General features: G+C 46.2%; 1 protein-coding gene across 3 annotated transcripts in view; it reads right to left on the bottom strand.

Annotated features, from left to right (window-relative positions):
* Positions 1-8,326: 8,326 nt before the first annotated feature.
* myo9aa (myosin IXAa) overlaps positions 8,327-16,270 on the bottom strand; it is a 285,301-nt gene continuing 277,357 nt past the window's right edge. For all 3 annotated transcript variants that reach the window (XM_085972436.1, XM_085972435.1, XM_085972437.1), the window contains 3 exons: positions 15,730-15,932; positions 14,041-14,183; positions 8,327-12,143 (listed from right to left, as the gene is read on the bottom strand). In XM_085972436.1, the coding sequence (XP_085828562.1) occupies positions 11,656-12,143; positions 14,041-14,183; positions 15,730-15,932 (834 nt within the window). In that variant the 3' untranslated portion in view covers positions 8,327-11,655. The remainder of the gene's footprint in view (positions 12,144-14,040; positions 14,184-15,729; positions 15,933-16,270) is intronic.

Genomic DNA, 16,270 nt, shown 5'->3' with positions numbered 1-16,270 from the left:
ATGTTGAGGAAGTACACATTGCGGTCAGAGGAGGGGAGGGGCCCTTTAAAGTCGATACTCAGGCGCTCAAAAGGGCGGGTGGCCTTGATCAGGTTTGCTCTGTCAGGCGTATAGAAGCGCAGCTTGCACTCTGCACAGACTGGGCAGCTCCTGGTCATGGTCCTGACCTCCTCGATGGAGTAAGGCAGGTTGCGGCCCTTAATGAAATGGAAGAACCTGGTGACCCCCGGGTGGCAGAGGTCGTTGTGGAGGCCCCGTAGTCTATCGATCTGCGCAGTGGCGCATGTGCCTCGCGATAGAGCGTCTGAGGGTTCGTTGAGTTTCCCTGGCCGGTACAAGATGTCGTAATTGTAGGTGGAAAGTTCGATTCTCCACCTCAAAATCTTGTCATTTTTGATTTTACCCCTCTGCTTGTTGTTGAACATGAAAGCAACTGAACGCTGGTCAGTAAGCAGGGTAAATCGTTTTCCAGCCAGGTAGTGCCGCCAGTGGCGCACCGCCTCCACAATGGCCTGGGCCTCCTTTTCCACAGAGGAGTGTCTGAGTTCGGAGCCCTGGAGGGTTCGTGAAAAGAAGGCCACGGGTCTTCCCGCCTGGTTAAGGGTAGCGGCCAGGGCGAAGTCGGATGCATCGCTCTCCACCTGGAAGGGGATGGACTCGTCTACCGAGTGCATGGTGGCCTTGGCAATGTCATCTTTTATACGGTGAAAGGCTAAGTGGGCCTCTGCCGTCAGGGGGAAGGAAGTGGACTTGATAAGTGGACGGGCTTTGTCCGCATAATGAGGGACCCACTGGGCGTAATAGGAAAAGAAGCCCAGGCACCTTTTGAGGGCCTTGAGACAGTGGGGCAGGGGAAGTTCCATCAACGGGCGCATCCGGTCAGGGTCAGGACTGATGACTCCGTGTTTCACCACGCAACCAAGGATAGCGAGGCGGGCTGTGCGGAATATGCACTTTTCCTTGTTGTACGTGAGGTTTAGGAGTTGGGCCGTGCGGAGGAACTTATCAAGATTGGCGTCATGGTCCTGCAGGTCATGGCCGCAGATGGTCACGTTGTCTAGGTAGGGAAACGTGGCCTGTAGCGCATTCTCGTCGACCATCCGGTCCATCTCCCTCTGGAAGACGGAGACACCGTTGGTGACGCCAAAAGGAACCCTGAGGAAGTGAAAAAGGCGGCCGTTTGCCTCGAAAGCTGTGTACTGGCGGTCCTCAGGGCGGATAGGGATTTGGTGGTATGCTGCCTTGAGGTCAATGGTCGAGAAAACGCGGTATTGCGCTATCTTATTAACCATGTCGGCTATGCGGGGGAGGGGGTATGCGTCCAACTGGGTGTACTTGTTGATAGTCTGGCTGTAGTCGATGACTAGGCGCTGCTTGTTGCCAGTCTTAACGACTACCACCTGGGCTCGCCAGGGGCTGGTACTATGCTCAATAATCCCCTCTTTCAGGAGCCGCGTCACCTCAGATCTTATGAAGGATCTGTCCCCGGTGCTGTATCGCCTGCTCTTTGTGGCGATAGGCTTGCAGTCGCGGGTGAGGTTGGCGAACAGGGGGGGGGGGGGTGATTTTGAGGGTGGAGAGACTACAGGTGGGGCGTGGCGGGCAATTTAAAAACTGCTGGTTGCAGACAGTGAGTGGGGGAAAAGGTCCACCGTATGTCAAGGTGACACTCTTAAAGTGACAATGAAAGTCCAACCCCAGTAGAACGGCAGCGCAGAGATGTGGCAGGACGAAGAGCTTTACATTTTTATATACGGAGCCCTTCACCGAGAGGGTCACTACGCAGTAGCCGCCGACGTCTGCTGAGTGGGATTTCGAGGCCATGGAGATCCGATGGCGCGTTGGCCGGACCGAGAGAGAATAGCGCCGTACTGTATCAGGGTGTATGAAGCTCTCCGTGCTCCCGGAATCAAAAAGGCAAGTTGTGGCGCGGCCATTTACCTGGATGTCCATCGTGGACCTGGCTAGCTGATGGGGTCTGGATTGATCCAGCGTGATGGAGGCCGCTGTGGAGTCGGTAGCGTCGCTGTAGAACCCCGGTGAGGCGGCGGTGGGTGAGTCGGGGGCCCGTTGGCAGAATGGCAGACAAGATGGCGGCGTCGGAGAGGAAGGACAAAATGGCGGCGCCCATGACGATCCCGATCCCCACGAGGCTGGAGGGAGGCAAGATGGCCGCTCCCACGAATCGCACGCGGCGCTGCTGGAGGTAGGGGTCTTCTGGCTTCTGCAGACGCCAGCGTAGTGTCCCTTCTTACCGCAGGCAGAGCAGACCGCGTTTTTCGCCGGGCAGCGCGCCCTGGGGTGTTTGGTTTGGCCACAGAAATAACATTTCTGGCTCGGGCGGGACATCGCTGCAGCAGTTGAGGCCAGGGCCCGTGGCGGCGCCGCGTCCCAAGGTGGCGGCGGCTGCGGCATCCATGAGGCGGCCGCGCGGTCCGGGGAGTAGGCCTCCATGTTCCGGTGGGCTACGTCCAACGAGAGGGTGAGTGAAATCGCCTTCTTCAGGTCGAGCTCGCTACTTTCCAGCAGTCGCTGCCGTGTGTGAGTGGACCTGAGGCCCGCCACGAGGGCGTCCCGGATGAGCTCCTCCGTATGTTCCGTGGCTGTTACTTGCTTGCATTCGCAGGCTCGGCCGAGTTCCTTCAGCGCCCGTATGTATGCTTCTGTGGGTTCCCCGGGCTGTTGTTTGCGAGACCCCAGGAGATGTCTTGCGTAAACATAGTTGACTGGGCGTGCGTATTGCTCCTTCAAGATGTCGATAGCCCCCTGGTAGCTCATAGCGTCCCGGATAAGGGCAAAAGCTCGGTGGTTTACTTTAGAGTTCAGCACCCTGAGCTTGTCGGCATCGGCGGCGACGGTCTCGCCGGATGCAGTCAGAAAGGACTCAAAACAGTGCAGCCAGTGCGAGAACTTAGCAGTCGAGTCCGGTTCTTGCGGGTCGAGTTCCAGGCACTTGATCTTAAGAATCTGCAGCATCGTTTTTTTTTTTTTTTCAGTAGTTAATAAATTGATGCGCTATCAATTCTAATGAAAGGCGAGGCAGAGTTCAGAACGACAGGCTTTTATTAACTACTGAATTGCACTTCAGACAGATCAGGACTATGCCTCTAGTGGACGACCGAATGCCAGGAGCTGCCATGCGGCCGCTCTTATACTCGGTAGCCCAGGGGCGGAGTCAGCTGAGGCATAGTCAGGCACAACAGTGAAACAAGAGTGAACGACAACAACAACAACAACAACAGTGAACACAGTGAACTACAGTGGTTTACCACACAGGGAATAGAATTTTTTTTTTAAATTTGACAACATATGTGAAGGGCCAAAGTCTTTAAGTCCAGGACACTGCCAACGCTGAAAAGAACAGAAGATGTGGTAAATCAAGAAGCTGTGTGATTTGACATCAAGTTTCAGTTTTAAAACCTTGTCCATTATAGCTGGAAAACTAAAAGAAGTTCTATAGTTTTAAGGTCCTGAGAAAGAATGAGCGAGAGTAATTAATTCAATTCCTCATGAGAAAAGACTGTGGTCTGATTCCAAGTTCAGTCAAAGTTGTGCTCTGAAGAAAGTCAAAGAATTAAATAATTACAATGTTCTTGGGAACCATCAAGATATGCCCTAGAATCCTGAAGGGAATGAGACATGAAATATTTGAGGGTCTGGTTAATATTTTTAGAAGCTCTGTAAATACAAGAACAAGGCAGGCCTGGGACTCGGTAGTGACTTATAATTCAAAGAAAATTGTGACGGAATTACAGAAAAATCATTGGCCTCGAGAAGTAGTAAAAAGATGATTTTGACTACCGGGTATTCACATTATGAGGAATTGGCCTCATTTTCTTTGGGAAACGAGGAGACGTTGAAGTAACCGAATTGAAATTTGGACATTACGAACCAAAGTAGCAAAATTGATCTGTCAAATTGTTCACTGCACAGCAGACAAAAAAAATCTAGCAGTAAGAAGGGAAGATTGTTAAATTAAATGGAACTATTGATGAAAGACCACTTAAGCAGACAGTAAAAATAGATTCTTGGGAAAATTAGTTGAGTTTCTGAAAAGGGAAATGATTAAGGGATGTACTAAGAAACTGAGGCGGTGGGGTTAATATAACAAAAAGGAATAGCCTATCGGTGACACAATGCCTTCTAGTCTTGTCAACAGTTTTAGCCAATATTTGAAAGTGTATATAAAGAAGGTACTGTGCCTATAGCTAATAACTCGAGGGAATCTTGAAGGTATTGCTTGGAAGATATAAGAAGCATCTATCAATTTGTATTGCTTCCTGGCAGTCCCAGTGGATGCCAACTTTAGTCTGGACACATTTCTTCAGGACCTTCTGGAGAAGGAGCAAATGCAACCCTGGCCTTTTTTCGATGACAGCAAAATCCCAACACAAGTCAAACTTAGGACATTTGTACAAACAGCTGTCCTTCATGGTTTAGAAATCAGCGTTCAACAGAAGGGTTTGCTTCAACTACGTGCAAAATCTAGGACCAAGCTATGAGGTTGATTTGTGGCAAAGAGGAAGAAACAATTGCAGGGAGCTTGAGCGGGTACTGGCCTGCATCAGGAGGGAGAGTTAGCCCAACAATAGGCATGTCTGTTCTTCAAAGCTCCTCATAGGAGCGCCAGAATTAAGCAGCTGTGTAAGCCTGGTACACAGCCTTGGACTTGGATACCTAGAACATTAATGTGGCTGGCACGCTGCAAGCCGTACTGTGCAGTTCCTTTCATCACACAAAGAAAATACGTCAGTCATGGTTAGACAGGCACCCCAACCATCAGCTGAAACATTCGCTCCCTCTGGCGCAACATGGCTGCAGTGAGTAAAATCTACAAGATGCACTGCAACAACTCACCAAGGCTTCTTCGACAGCACCTCCCAAACCCACAACCTTTACTACCTAGAAGGACAAGGGCAGCAGGTGCATGGGAACACCACCACCTCCAAGTCACACACCATCCTGACTTGGAATTATATCGCTATTATTTCATCTGGGCCAAAATTCGGGAACGCCCTCCCTGACAGAAGTAATCTCACCACACGGACTGCAGCGGTTCAAGGCGGCGGCTCACCACCACCTTCTCAAGGGCAATTAGGGATGGGAAATAAATGCTGGCCTTGCCAGCGAAACCCACATCTCATGAACGAATAAATTAAAAGCAAAGCTCAACAGTTCTCTATGCGAGTAGGTTGCGTGGTTTTAGCTGGTTAAACTCCAGTAGTATCTTGGTGCATGCTTGTGGTGCCCAAGCCATGGCTCTTTCCAACATGCACCTAAGCTCTCTTAGGTAAGTGAGGTGTGTCCCTATGGGCAGGGAGCTCCATGTCAAAAAAACAGAAACGTTACCAGTGTGGATTTCTCAGTAGCTTAGTTTGGAGACAAAAACAGAGATAGATTTCTGCATTCATGACACAGCTGAACAAAAAAAATTAAAAGCAGAGATTAGTGCTAGGTTTAACATTAGCAAGATGTTACCCATTTATCATCTTTGCATGTGACCAGTGTTCTTGGTGTCAATACAGAATGATTTATACAATCTAGTCCCAAAAACAGCCAGAAGATTTTTCAGAGGCCAGGGAGTGAATAGCCTCCTAGATTGCCATCCCTGTTAAAGGCTTTAGCAGTGATGATTTGTTTACTATTGAACCTTGTTTCCAAGTCCTTGATGAACACCACATAATCCTCTTTCTGTACTTTACATTGTGTTTTTAGATCATCCAAAATCCCTGTTTTGTGTCACTCACTTCTACTTCAAAACACTTCTATTTTCTCTCCAGCTCTCCCAAGGCAGCGACTTTAGTTGGTTGCAGTTCCACAGGCACTGACTGCTTCCAGTACCTCACTCCCAGTGGCCTTTTGTCTTGTGTAAGCCGAGTGTTTGTCTGCAGACTATTCAACCATAATAGGAGCATCACAGCCAAGCCTAGTGCTATCTTCAGTTAATGCCCACAAGAGAGCATCTACCAGCAGGAGACACTGGCTACCGATCAGGAGCAGGAACCCTGCCCGAATTCCCAGCTAGCTGCGATGAGCTACCTCAGTACAAAAATCAGAATCAAACCTGGGGCCTTCTGGTCTGCATGTCATCCATTGGTTACATTTTTTTTTGTTTCTTTCCCTCTCGTGCAACTGTGGTAATTGAGAGTCCCAGCTTTATTTTTTAAAAACTGCTTCATTGCCGTCTGTATGGTTGTGATATTTTACTGTTGTCCTGAAGTAAAAAATCTAGGAGGTCAGTTTCCAAGAAGCGCTGGAGGCAAACGAGACTCCTCACAGCCGGCATGTACTCTGAAAATAAGGCTTTCCATTTTATCATTTGTATGGCAAGATGTTCAGGCAAAGACTGTGGTCTATAGTCAGGGCCAGGACGTTAATGGTGACTTTATTAAAATTCCACTTTTATCACATGGGATTTCTGAATTGTTACAATAACTTGCATCTTTAATGCAAGTCCCAAAATGGAAATAGATGCTGAGCCATGATGGAAGAATGAAAGCTTGGTTGAAAAGATGGATTTTGAAGGCCTTTATAGAAGAAGTGGGGCAGGGGGGTGGCGGCGGAAAGGTTTAGGGAGGGAGTTCTGGAGAGTGGAACCCAAGGTGTCTCTGCTACCAATGGTGAGGGGAAGGGAGAATAATGCACAAAAGTTCAGCGTCAGAAAACCAAAACGCGCAGGAGAGCATAGGAGACATAAAGCTGGGGGAGGTTGTGGAGTTAGGGTGGGACACGTTATGAAGATGAAGAGTTTAAAATCAATACATTGGGTGACATGTGCGAGTGAGTGTAGGCAGAGGCAATGAGACAGCGGAACTCCGAATGGGACAGAAAGTTGCTTCACACCAACGCTCCAGCTGTCATGTAAATGCAGTCTTAGTTTACATCAAGTGTTTGGAATCACTTTTCGTTCAGAAAGAGTTGCAGTTATATAGTTCCTTTCACGGTCTCAGGACGTCCCAAAGCACTTTGCAGCCAATGAAGTACTTTTGAAGTGTAGTCACTGTTGTAATCTAGGATACATGACAACCAATTTGCACACAGCAAGATCCCCAAAACAGCAATGTGATAATGACCAATGTGTTATTCAGTGCTGGTTGAGAGATAAATATTGGTCAAAACACAGTTGAGAACTCTCCTGCTCTTCTTTGAAATAGTGCCATGGGATCTTTTCTGTCCACCTAAGAGGGCAGACAGGGCCTTGGTTTAACATCTCATCTGAAAGACGGTGCCTCTGACAGTGCAGCACTCTCTCAGTACTGCACTGGGAATGTCAGCCTAGATTTTTTGGTGTTTACAGTGGAAACATGTTCGATTTTTTTTTCTGTGTAAACAAGGTATTAAACAGAAGGCCACATGATTGTTCAGCTTATGGCAGTTAGCCAAGGCCCTCAGACATATCGTAAATTGAGCTAAATAATCTGTTTGAACTGAACTTATTGGGGGAATCGGGTCAAGTGGCTGCACTCAGCCTTGCTATCTCCCAATGCACTCAATCTGCAGCAATCAGTCTTCAGTGAGGAGAATGTAAACAACAGGAAGCACAGCAAGGACTGATTACATTTTGTTAAATATAACCAAGGTGAATCACTCATTCCCCTCTCTTTCACTTTTTTGAATGATCTACCATATAATTTGCTGATATCACAGCACGTGGAGTGGTGTCATCATGTTAGCCAGTCTCGGCTGGGGCAGCAGTAGCTCATGCTACATTTGGCCTCCGTGTCCTGGACTAGGCAAGGGCTTGGAAATTCAGGAAGGGTTTCTGCTCTCAACTGCAACCTAATGACTCCTGCTGGAAAGTGCGCGAGTGGACGCCAAGCTGTTCTCCTTAAAGCAGAGCAGGTTAAGGGGAGATTTAATAGAGGTGTTCAAAATCATGAAGGGTTTTGATGAGAGTAAATAAGTAGAAACTGTTTCCAGTGGCAGAAGTGTCAGTAACCAGAGGACTCAGATTTAAGGTAATTGGCAAAAGAACCAGAGGCGAGATGGGGAGGATTTTTTTATACAACGAGTTATGATGATCTGATGTGCTGTATAATTCTATGATTCTATGGGATTGTAGTTCAGCTTTGACACCAGCCAGTCAAACAACCTGCAAACTCAGTGTCTAGGGTCAAATATTCAAGAATAGCCTCTTGGGTGAAGTATGAGAGCTCAGCCAACACGAATGAAACTGTATGCAGCAAGGAGTAAGCACCTTCAGAAGAGGTCGAGAGGTTATTTAAGATCAAGAAAGCTTTGGACATGGTAATTAAACTGTAGTGACATAATATTGCTCTCTCAATAAGCATATAAAGAAAAATTATTGGATACAACTCCATAAAAAGACAGGAAGGTACTTTATTAGATCATGGCAAATTATTAAATTAGCATACAAGATACACAGTAACCCAGCAATGTATTCCAAAAACCAACCCTGTAATACCTTTATACCAGCCACATGATGTCAACATAATGCATCTACTTACATGAGAAACTCTTGTATTACACTTTCATTGATACCATTTGGCATAGTGTATACAGAAAGGGCACAAATTTCCCAACTCTGTGTCCTTATCACATCAAATACAAACAAGGAGGCAGTTCAAGATTCAGGGAGACGCCTTGTGCTCCTGTGGTTTGTAACGTTATTTCCCACTGGACTCTCAAAAGTCTTGCAACTGCCTCCTCGTTCTCCACTGTTACTCAATACTGCCCAACCCACTCCTTCCCCAAAAAATGCTGTTTTGTTCTTAGTTTTCAACCAAAACATTAAGCCAAAAGATTGTGTGCGTGCGCAACACAAGTGCATGTTGGGTACTGCACACTCGTTAGCGGCTCCACCATTGGGTATAGCAGTTGGGATGCAACGATTGGACACAGCACCTCTGGACTAGAGAAGAGAAAAATCAGCACGGGCCCCTCTTCCTTATCACTATCCAGTTACCTTTGCAAGAAAGTGCATGCATTTGGTTGTTGAGTGAGGGTAGCATCAGGCTCAGCTGTGAAGCCCGTCCACTGTCAAATGGCCTACTAACACCCATGGTCTGAGCTTGCACATGAAAAATGGCCCCTTGGGTGATGGACTGGAGGCGTCCAGCGCCTGTGCAACTGTACCCCAGCATGTGCCACCACCTTCAGGAGAGCAAATTGGAGGAAGAAAAGTACAAACAGGAGAACTTGTGACTCAACAAGTGGCAATTGTCATGTATCTGAGCAATTCCTTGACATTCCACTCGGCCTACAACTCCATGTCACTGAATAAGGGTGCATGATAGGGATTAAGCAGTGGTTTACTGTAACAGCATCGATAACCCACCAACCCCAAACAGTGCAACAGTTTATCAATATTTAATAAGCAGCTACCTGGTAGATTCCAGCTTAGGTTTTTTGTGGCTGCAGGGAGGCAGAGGAGATCTGCAGCGCTATCATGCTCAATACAGCAAGCTAAACATGTCCACTAGCCTGGCAGCAGTAATACTTCTGATCGTCAAAACAGGGATGTATCCCTCTATCTCCAACTCTTTATCCGCTCTTCTCTTGCATCTTATCCTGGATGAGCTCTTCTGGTTCTGATCCCCTCCTGCTCTCACTGGCAAAATCGACTGTACCAAGGAATAATTTTATTACTTTTAAGAATCAATTTTCTCTGGCTAAACCACTCTCGGGGAAGAGAGAAATTAATTTCGGCGAGATGGGGAAATTCAAAGCATTCCCAACCCACAAAGCATGCCAGCTGACATAGTGAGACCGGCAAAGATAAACTCCAACTTCCTAGCTGCAGTGGAGCAATGAGTAGATTGGAAGAGAGAAGGCTTGAAGCACGGAAAGTTAAGGATGTAACTGTTGCCTGTTTCTGACGGAATCAGAAGGCATTGGTTGGGAGTAGTACGAGTCAGCTGGGCTTGCATCTCCATCAACTTGCAGTTGTTCAAAAGTAGTTCTAGGATGAGGAAAAATGAACACATACACACATACAGACACACACATAGAAAGGGCATGAAGTCAAGCGTTATCTACCTGTCCCCATGCGTGGGGTATAAAGGTTTCGTTTTTTTTTTAAAATGCTACGTTGCATTCACTGTTTTTGGCCCCACAGATTTGACCAATAGTACTTTCAGGTTCCTCTTCTGTGCACAAGAAGAAAGTCAGAAAGTGAGTTTTACAGCTCTTGTTCTTTAATAAGCTGTGGGCTATTTGTTCATAAACTTGTTTGTACAACCATACACAGATATATTTAAGAAATATTACACAAATTGCACTTTATACATAAGATGGCCACCCCAACTGCTAACGTCAAAAATACAGAGTTGAAACTGTACAGAAACCTCACATACTTTGGGCTGTGTTTACTGAACAGTTTATACGAGTACTTATTATAGAATATGACACAGGATAATATATCCTTTACAAACAGATTTCTTGAAATATACAGTCATTAGCATACTATAAGTTACGAGAAGCCCAGCATGCCCGTTCCAGTGATTGTTACATTCAGTTTTATTCCTAACCTACTCCACATATACTCCCCTTTGGACAGGAAGCTACAATCTTCCATCACGGAAATAAAACTTTTAGAAAAAAAAAAGTTCAAATAAAAGTTTAAAAACAAAAACATTTGACTTAACAGCGAGCTTCAGAAACCAGACTAAAAATTCTTCAAGTCCTCTTTGCTTTTAATACTGACAATTGAATAAAAGATTTTCCTCTGGGCTGAATTTAATGGACGAAGTATGGTTTTGGCTTACCTATGCTATCATCATGCATCGCGGTCGCTGAGGTGTAATGCAACTGCACTTTTGCTCATATCCGCTGCTGCGCGGACAGGTGTTGGATTTGCAAGCTCAGTGACTAGTCAGGTTGGTCCCTTTTCTCCAGGCTTCCTAAATTCTACACACCCAGGTAGGAGCAGCATTACTTGACTGGTAAAGTGGTTCCTGAAACCCTGTAAAAATGTCAGACATAGGACGCATGGTTAATACATTTTTTGTACACAGACATTTTGGCTTACATTTCCCAGTGGCCACTGGCTGTTTCTGAAACATTTAAAAATCCTTTGTATGACAGCAGTGCCTCCAAGTTAGTGAGAAGTGCTGTCGGGTCTGATTGTAAGCATCTAGTCTTTTGTGATTTCTCAAATAAGCTCTCTTGACGATCTTTGTCTATAAGTGTCAATGGAGTGTGACTGTGGGATAACAGTTTAGATCCACTTTATTCCTTCAGTCTTGTGGAATGAGCAGATTCATCAGTCCCCTCTTTTCTGGATGATGGCTCACTATCTGGACAGCAAGTGCTTCTTCAAGTACGGCCTCCCTGCCACAACCCTCTGGACTGCAGATACCCTTGTCGACCCTCGAGAACAGCGACCAGCAGCTGTTTAAGCGAATGCATCTGCAGTCCAGATGCTTCTCGGCACACCAACAGGTAGTGCAGAGATTTTGCTTTCTCAATGGTTAAATGGTTAAGGCCACAGTACAAACCTTCCGGCAGGTTTTTTTTTTAAATAGATAGAAATCGCTTCCCTTTGTCATTCCTTGAGGCAGTGATGCCATCTATGAGGATTGGACGTGTTGCGTGTGGTGTACTGAGATAGCAGCAACCAGGAGGAAGGAGATGTGTAGGGATGGATGAAAGACCTCTACCCAATTAGTATAGAAACCTTCGAAATCCTTGGCCTCACACCATGAACTCATTGTTCCCAAATACCACCATCTGCTGGGGAGCACCAAAGTCAGGCTCAGCATTGCGCTTCTTCCCTGTGCCTGAGGCCCCGTCAGTCGTCTCTTTGGGCTTCTGGGCTGAGCGCTTCAACATCTTTAGTTTTTGTTTGCCCTTTTCTGGGTTGAAAGTCCCTCTGCTCGTAAACTGCGGCCTCTCTTCTTGACCTTTGGGCTGGCTGTATGCTCCATCCCCATCTGCTCTTTGCTCGGTGCTGTTGGCGATATTGTGCGAGTGGTAAAATGCCGGCGAGGGTGATTTTGAGCGGAAACGGAATCGCCTTCCTCCTTGAGGTAAACAAGACGACGATAGTGGCATCGTAGGTGAAGAATGAATAGCTGAATCGGCCGACTCGATGGAATCGGTTTTCTTCCTCAGCGGCCTCCTCAGCCTGCTCACTGCTTCAGATTGGTGCTGGCTGATGGAGCTTATTACTGAGCTTCTTTCTGTCCATGAACAAAAAAAGGAGACGTTAGTACGAACAAATACTCGTTCGGTTCTCTGTCGGACTGATTCTGCTACAGCTTTGTTCCTTATAACAACTGCGCAATTTAATCTCTAAATATTCTGAAGCAGCAAATGTATTTTCCCATCTGTAAGATTCGCAAAATACAACAGATTCCCCAAAGGAAGGGATTTTTGGACTGTTAATAAACCATGTCAGAATGGTATAAGAATATTGGGCCTAAAGGGGGATTAAAAAAAATCAAGGACCCCAGAATTTTGGTTTTTATTTTAAAAGCATGTTCGAGCCTGTGGAAGAAAAGGGGGGCTGCAACAAAGGAATTGGGATTGGCCTCTGTAAATGGACAGTTTTGAGTATTGGCATTAGCCAAACTGTCTGGGGACTATCTGGACTGTCTCAGTCATTTTACACAATGACAATAGACCAACGGAAGAGCAGTTCCCGCCCAAAATTACAGAACCATCCAAAGTAAACAAAAGGACCTTGGGCCCCCACAGGAAAAGACAAATGTTACTGCAATTAAACAAGAGGTTAAACAATCGCTGAAAACCACTTAAGAATCGATGGGTCCACCCAGAAACCACTTCACGCAATCTTAAACCAATTAAGATCGATGGGACCATCCCGAAACCTATTAAACAATTTTTAACTCATCAATATTAATGAGCCCGCCCAAAATCTAACAATTCGCAGGCCTCGTTTAGTATAATTGGAGGCCTGTTTTTACAAGAAAGCAGTTAGTTCATCGAGGGGAGTTCATCAAGGAAATCATCAAGAAGCAGTTCAAGCAGCTCTCTCTCCCGCTACAGAGTTCAGCAGTCAATTCAGAAAAGCAGTTCTCTCTCTCTGGAAGCAACAGGAGTGCTCTCTTTCTGGAAGCGCCAGTTCTCTACAGAAGTTCTCAACAGTGTCAGCGATCCAGAATATCACCAGACACGCAAAGTCCTCTACCGCGTCCGGGTTACGGCAGGCACCAACCAACACATCCAGCGAACCCCGAAACCGCGAACCAGCTCAACTGTCAAGGATTCGTTTGGTGAGCATTATCCCTGGTCCTCTGGAGCCCAGCTTAGCTAGTGAAGTGGGATTGGGAGGGGTGAAGTATTTGTCTGCTGTAATTTTCCCTCGTATATTCCAAAGTGTTCCCCCAATTTAGAGTGTTAAGATTGTGTTGTGTATTTTCTTTCTCAAATAAAGATCAAAGTTCTTTCACCAAAATTCAGTTGTCTGCTGCAATTTCATTACAGCCCCCAAATAAGTCCAAGGTCCAGAACCAAGGGAATGGGAGCGATTCGAACCACTCATAAGTCAGAGGCGAAGATGACCCCAAACACCACCCCTTACACATCTTCTCCCTGAAGGCACTGACTCTAGCTGGGGCACCGATCGATGGGTACAACGTACATTTTAGTACCTCATCCAAATTGCCATTATTCCTGCTGGACGATCCTAGACAATGTGGGGAATCCAATCCCCAGGATGGACGGAGAGGGGCGGCTAACAGTTCAAAAACAGAAATCCCAACCCCAATGGTTTTAACAGAGTAAAAGTGCCTTTCCTGCACTGCCCCTCAAGCTAACCTGTTTCCCACTCCCCCGTGATCTATCCAAGGCCCTTGCCCTCCCCCATCTCTCCGGCCCCTGACTGAACTCTCCGCCACCACCCCACTGCCCCGATCTATCCGGCCATCTCTCCGGCCCGCAATCTATCCACACCAAACCCGCCCCACCACCCCCCCACCCCAAGCATCCAAAATGCTTGTTAAATTCGGCAATACTCTCTCCACCTTCCCAGTGCAATAAGATACTGAAAACATCTTTATGCATATACTGCTAACAAGTTGCACGATTTTGAGGAAATGTCACTGGATCAGTTACCGGAACGTTCTGATGCTGCTCCCTCAGAGTCCATGTTTAGGTTTTCAAAGCTGTCTGCTGTTCCAATAGATGCTTCTGACTCCAGATTTTCATCATCCGAGGCTCGTGGCTCCAGAGCAAGCATTTCGAATGTCAGCTCCTCCCTAAAGCAAGGTACAATTTTTATTTTTTATTTTTTTTTAAATGAGACGCCTACCCAAATATTGAAGCCATGCACTGAAATAGAAATGTTTGAAAATGATAATAAACAAATATCAGTCAATTCATTCTGCCAGGAGATTAAAGCTACTTTTCATAAGAACATAAGACGTAGGAGCAAGAGTCGGTCATTCGGCCCCTCGAGCCTGCTCCACCATTCAATAAGATCATGGCTGATCTGATCTTGGCCTCAACTCCATTTCCCTGCCCGCTCCCCATAACCCTCGACTCCCTAATCGTTCAAAAATCTGTCTATCTCCACCTTAAATATATTCAATGATTCCACCTCCACAGCTCTCTGGGGTAGAGAATTCCAAAGATTCACGACCCTCAGAGAAGAAATTCCTCCTCATTTCCGATTTAAAAGGGTGCCCCCTTGTTCTGAAATTATGCCCCCTAGTTCTAGATTCCCCCACGAGAGGAAACATCCTCTCTGCATCTATCTTATCAAGCCCCTTCAGAATCTTATATGTTTCAATAAGATCCCTTCAGTGCTTGAAGAGTCGTGGCCTAGCAACCCAATTGCGTCACTCTCCTGTGTTTATGCTTGAACAGTACAGCCAGTCTCCACATAGAACAGTAATCAGAACACTCAGTGCATACGCAGACTGGCTGTGATCTTTTAGCTTGTACACATGCACTAGGTGCTAACACCATAACATCAGGGCGCTTGCAGCGAGCTACATGCGTCTGTCTGATGTCATAACAAGGGACTCACGCATTCGAAACAGCATTTTTACCAGAGCCAAGCAGAAAGGCAACAGTCGGAACTTAACAAATGTGGTTGGTTTATTGCACGTGACATGCACTTCGGGAGCTAGCATCGTACGATTAATATAAAGGAGCTTCAGTAGCCCAAAGGAGGGAGGTTGGCTATATGCTACTGAGGACCGTGGCCTTGATGTAGAAGAGTGTGTCTCCTTAGTACAGGATATAACTGCAGGCAAGGAAAGGACCCTAGCTGAAAGGAATGGAAGTGGGGAGGAAGGGGATTTTTGGAGGTTCCGTACAATAATCCAACATTCCTGGTGGCGGAAAAGCTCTAGTACCTGCACTCAGGAATATAACTTGATTATGCGTAATAGTGAAACCCTTGCACATAATGCCATGTATTTATTAACGCACCTGACTCACTGTATTTAAGATTCAATAATACAAATTCAAAAAAAGCACTGAAGCTGAAATCACTGAACCAGGCACTATTTCCTGGTTTTATCTTGAGCATACATAATTGTTGTACCAAAATAACAACAGAAAATGCTGGAAAAACTCAGCAGGTCAGGCAACATCCGTGGAGAGAAATTTGAGTTGACGTTTCGGGTCGAACCCTTCTTCATTTTGTAATTGTTTTGTAATTGCTATTGTAATTGTTGTACCATGTCTGGCTGCTTGAACTCTGCCCATAGCGTGAGCTGCCAGGAACCACAGCTCACATGCCTCTCAGCCTGGCCTAGCACCAGTCCCATGCCCCAAATGTTTCGTGCCTCTTACTTTTCTTTTTGCAGGGTCTCTATTTGCTCAGTTAGCGCCCTCTCCTCCTGCTGCATGGCCACCTGCTGCTGCTCAGTCAAATCCATGTCAGTCGACTCGTCAGCACTCGCCGTTTCTTCAGGAACGTCTGTGACCGACGGCAGTCGCATTCCCACTGGAGAGGCGGGGCTGCTGTAATTGGAGCGGCGAAGACGACCTTTTCCCTATAAAAGTCACAAAGAACAAGCTACTCAGTCACAATATGAAAGGAAATAAAACCAACTGAAGAGTTTGTCCACAAGGTAGAAACTGTGTTCAGGACAGGTGACTTCAATCAAGTGCTCTATGAGCATTAATGGCAATTTACTTTACAATAATACAAAACCTTTATTTATGAATCAAAGTCCCAAATTCACCTTTTTTTTTTTTTTCGCACTTGCGGTGTTGGATTATTTTAAATTGAGAAAACTAGGCAAAGGATCAAGGTCATGATACAGGATGCCATGAAGGTTGATAAGACTAGGAAAGGTTTCCCAATGGCTCAGTGTCTATCCCGTGAGTA

The sequence above is a fragment of the Somniosus microcephalus genome, chromosome 32, assembly GCF_052327205.1.
Source record: "Somniosus microcephalus isolate GS21.2 chromosome 32, FLI_Smic_1.0, whole genome shotgun sequence".
NCBI classification, from domain to species: Eukaryota; Metazoa; Chordata; class Chondrichthyes; order Squaliformes; family Somniosidae; genus Somniosus; species Somniosus microcephalus.
The sequence above is the reverse complement of the archived record's forward strand: the minus strand, read 5'-3'. Positions and strand labels throughout refer to the sequence as shown.